We start from the raw sequence: 4,135 nt of genomic DNA on the forward strand, positions 1-4,135 counted from the left end.
ATGATTCTATGAATTCTAAAACGTGGCTCACAAACATACGCCCAGCTCTGAGAGCTTAACTCTCCAGTCAAGGTGCCATTTGACAAGGAAAGAGTTGCCATCCAACAACGGCAGCCTCTACTTGTTTGGCATATTCTTGACAGCAAGTTTCTGGCAGCATTTAATCTAGCTGTCCTTAGCACACACACTGAATCAGAAATGGGTTCCTTCTTTCTTAGTTATAACATTTCCTTCTTCCCAAAGATGAAAGATTGCTAGGAGAATTAATCATTTCATAACCCCTGATTATTCTTTGCTAAGAGTATGGGAGGTAGAAACAGTTCTCCAGGGTACATCTTTTTTGCTTAGGCATTTAGGCTTTAACAATGCCTGCTTCCTTTCACGAGAATAAATAGCACAATTATCCCTCTTCGAGCTCATCACGTGCAATCTTGAAGGACCAGGCTAAGATCCCTCAAAGGCAACCTGAGTCACCTGCTCTTTCTTCTTAGAGGAAAGGCATGAAGCCATACCAAGGTCCTGACAGCCTGAGAACCAGTTTGAGAATTTACATGGAAAACCCCAGCGTCTTCTCTGGTAGCTTTGGAAAGCTCTTCAACATCAAACTACCTTGTAATCTAAGACACGAAGCAGCACTGACCTACGCYGATTTGCTACCAACTTCTCTTGCTGAGCAAAGCCAAAAGGTCTTTGGAGGAAATACATCAGCACGTTCATGTAAACAGCACTTCCAGTGGAGACAGAGAAAGATTTTGCAGGTCCTACAAGATCTGAATTGGCATTTCTGTTTTGGACCCCGAACCTCATCAGCCGTTTGCTCTGTACAAGCTCTTCATTCAAACATGGCCATTATCACTAACATGCACATACGAATAGTCTTCCTGCAACAGCTGAATAACCCCACAAAAAAGGTAGAGTAAAAAAAATATAATWATAAACAGTTTCATTCAATTAGTAGTGTAACAAATACTTCTATATAGAATACTGCCTTGTGGCTCGGACAAGGGAGATTCTTGAAGGCAGTAAGATGACTGACGAGAAGAAATGTCAGATAATCACCAAGCAGCTTACAAGGAAAAAATATATTTCTGCATTTGCACTTAGAAGAATGTCAAATACCCTCAGCCCTCAGATGCACTGACTTCTCACCCTACCCTTTGACCACAGGCATTTAGTAAGAAAGGTAACTCCTGAACAGCCCCCAGTTGCAGGAAGCTGGATGGGATCTAACATGGGCTGCTATGTTGCTTTTCCTAATCCAGGCTGAAACAACAACACACACTGTGTGACCTTGAAGTTTATCTACCYTCTTCCCCCATGTCACTCACAGCTGTAAAACAAAACAAGGACAACATTTAAAGCTCAAATTTCTGCGTCTTGTACTTACATGTACCATTTTTATATTTATGCTCTAAAATACACACTAGAGAGAAAACGAGATAGAAATCAGTATGTTAGACCTTTGGAAACCAGCCTTGAAAAATAATGAAAAAAACTCTGTCATAGGCTAAAGTGGTGGGAGCGAGCCCAAACTCCTCACTGAAGGATTGTTCTTTCTAAGCTTTAAACTACTGCAGCTGAGCATTRTGCCTGTATCAATGTTACTTTAGACCACAAGAAAAAAAAATACAGCAGTAGTTTTCAGATTACAAGAAGATACTTGAGATTGAAACCAAGCATGCCTTGTTTTGTTTTCTGTTGACTTTAAAAATAAAGCAATAGGAGCAGCTAACAGAGGTTTATTTAAGCAGCAAATGTTCTGTGATTCACAGAACCCCAGAATGGTTGAGGTTGGAAGGGATCTCTAGAGATCATCTAGTCCAGCCCCCTGCTCCAGCAGGGACACCCAGAGCACGGGGCACAGGGYGGCATCCAGGCGGGTTTGGAAGATCTCCAGAGAAGGAGACTCCACARCCTCCCTGGGCAGGGCCACCTGGGGAGGGTGCCAGGGCTCTGTCATCCTCACAGCCAAGAAGTTCTTCCTCACATGGAGATGGAACTGCCTGTGTTTCAACTTACATCCACTGCCCCTTGTCCTATGACTGGCCACCACTGAGAACAGTTTGGCCYCTTCCTCCCTACATTCTCCCCTCAGTTATTTGTACATATTGATCCGATCCCCTCTCAGCCTTCTCTTCTCCAGGCTAAACAGGCCCAGCTCGCTTAGTCTTTCCTCATATGATAGATGCTCCAGTCCCTTAATCATCTTTGTTGCTCTATCCTGGACCCTCTCTAGAAGCTCCACATTGTTCTTGCACTGGAGATTCTCTTCATATTTTTTATATACATAGATGGAGAGATATAAAAGAATATACAGGTGCACGGAGAGAAATAAAAGAAAATACAGGTGCATAAATGACACAGACTTCAAACACAGTAAATTTATAGCTCCACTCATTCAGCTTTGCATGCTTCAGCCCTGTCTCCACGTCGCTCTTCACACAGTCTCTTTCTGTGCTCTAATCCAGCAGCACCAGAGCACTTACCAGGTAGAATGTGTCTGAAATAGCTGCTCTCCAGGTGCGGGTACGGTGGTGGAGGTAGGGTGTAGTTTCTCTCAGGTAGACCACACATCACTCCTCGATCCCCAATACCCATTGGGAGCATCAGAGACAGCGCAGAGGGCAAGGAACTCAAGGAGGGGCCCAAGTTTGGAATTGCCACAGGCAAGCCTGCAAAAGAAGACAGCCATTTAAACTCAAGTGAATTATCTGAGCTTACTAAAAAATAACCAAAGGGGCTTTCTAATTGCTCAGAAGTTCACTATGGAAGCACAGATTGGTATTTTCAAAGCAAGGTGACAAGCTCCAAAGAGAGTATGACAGTTATTACACTGAGGGGCATGCCTGAATGTGGCTAGATCTTATTTTCTACTTAGGGTTTGTTTATACTTTGCAAATGTTTGTGGAATCCCCTGAAGAGGGAAAAAAAAATGGATCTAAGAAAACAGTTTTGCTTTAAAGGTAGACAAAAAAAATATTTCTATCCGAGTGGAAATAGGGACAGATTTGCTGCTACAGTTCACAATGCAGCAGAGCCTGCTACCACCTGCCTGCACCCCATCAGAGCAAACCCAGGCCCCCATTCAGAGGCAGGGTTTCGGGGCACACATCCCCCTAGCTTGGCCCCACAAGCGCTGGGTTACGGTCYGTCCTTCCGCAGCGACGAGACCCGCTGCAGCCCCGGCAAACACGAACATCGCTGCCCACCGTGAACTCCAGCGGGAGCGTAAGGGAGGGATGAGGAGCTGTGGATGGATCCCCGCGCGGGAGCTGCCCGTACCTGGCGCTGCTATGGCGCTGTGCGAGGGGGATGCCGCCAGGCCCAGGTGGCTCCCGGACACGGGCAGCGCGCTGCTCACCGAGGAGGCGGCCAGCTGCTCCATCCCCACGGGGCTCAGGCTCATCTCATTCATTCTGCCAAGCAGGGAACAGGGGGAAAAGCGTGAGGCAGAAACAGAGGCAACGACATTCCTGATCACCGTACTGCGATGGGGAAGGGCTGAGCGAACAAACTGAAAACCAGATATTACACATTAAAACTCTTAAAAGCACATTAAAACTTTAGGAAGTTAAGCGTACGACACATGGGTCATCACTTACACCACGATTACAACGCAATTGATACACGTAGATTGTGCGAGATACCACCCATAAACCAATATGCAGGGTTCAAAAGCCAGTTCCAAACCATAGATCGGACCACGGCTGTCTGTGGTTGTCCAGAAATCAAGGCTTCACTCTAAGCTTACAGCTGAGCCTCTGTGATTTAAGCACTATAAATGCGGGCCAGTTTGCAAGCCGAATGTCACCAACGTTTGGACAAGGGCACCTCATTTACACCTCACAACTTCCGAAACCCTCACTCAAAGCAAGATCACTTAAAGCCAGCAAAGGACACGAAGCCTTTAATTCCCGCGCGACCTGAGCCAGGCCAGCAGTGACAGGGGCCGCCGCTGCCAAATAACCGTTTTGCGGGGCTTTAACAGGCCGCCCGGGCCGGCTCGGCTGCCTGGAGCGCGGGAGGCGCCGGCACAAGGGCTGCGGCCCTCCCGGCTCCGGAGCCCTGACCCGCGGCCGCCCGACGGCCGCCGCATCCCGCGCCGGCCCCGCGGCTCCAACCGGCCCCCGAGGCC

At 47.5% G+C, this 4,135-nt stretch overlaps 1 protein-coding gene across 2 annotated transcripts in view; it reads right to left on the reverse strand.

Moving 5' to 3' along the window:
* The window catches only part of PRDM4 (PR/SET domain 4), a 15,568-nt gene extending 12,147 nt beyond the window's left edge, over positions 1–3,421 (reverse strand). Inside the window, exons 1-2 of one of the 2 annotated variants that reach the window (XM_026052235.1) lie at positions 3,283–3,421; positions 2,487–2,672 (exon numbers count right to left, since the gene is read on the reverse strand). In XM_026052235.1, the coding sequence (XP_025908020.1) occupies positions 2,487–2,672; positions 3,283–3,415 (319 nt within the window). In that variant the 5' untranslated portion in view covers positions 3,416–3,421. The remainder of the gene's footprint in view (positions 1–2,486; positions 2,673–3,282) is intronic. The other variant, XM_026052234.1, reaches the window with a different exon arrangement.
* Between the last annotated feature and the right edge of the window lie 714 nt (positions 3,422–4,135).

Source organism: Nothoprocta perdicaria, unplaced genomic scaffold (assembly GCF_003342845.1).
Source record: "Nothoprocta perdicaria isolate Ctin4 unplaced genomic scaffold, notPer1 scaffold_86, whole genome shotgun sequence".
In the NCBI taxonomy this organism is placed as follows: domain Eukaryota; kingdom Metazoa; phylum Chordata; class Aves; order Tinamiformes; family Tinamidae; genus Nothoprocta; species Nothoprocta perdicaria.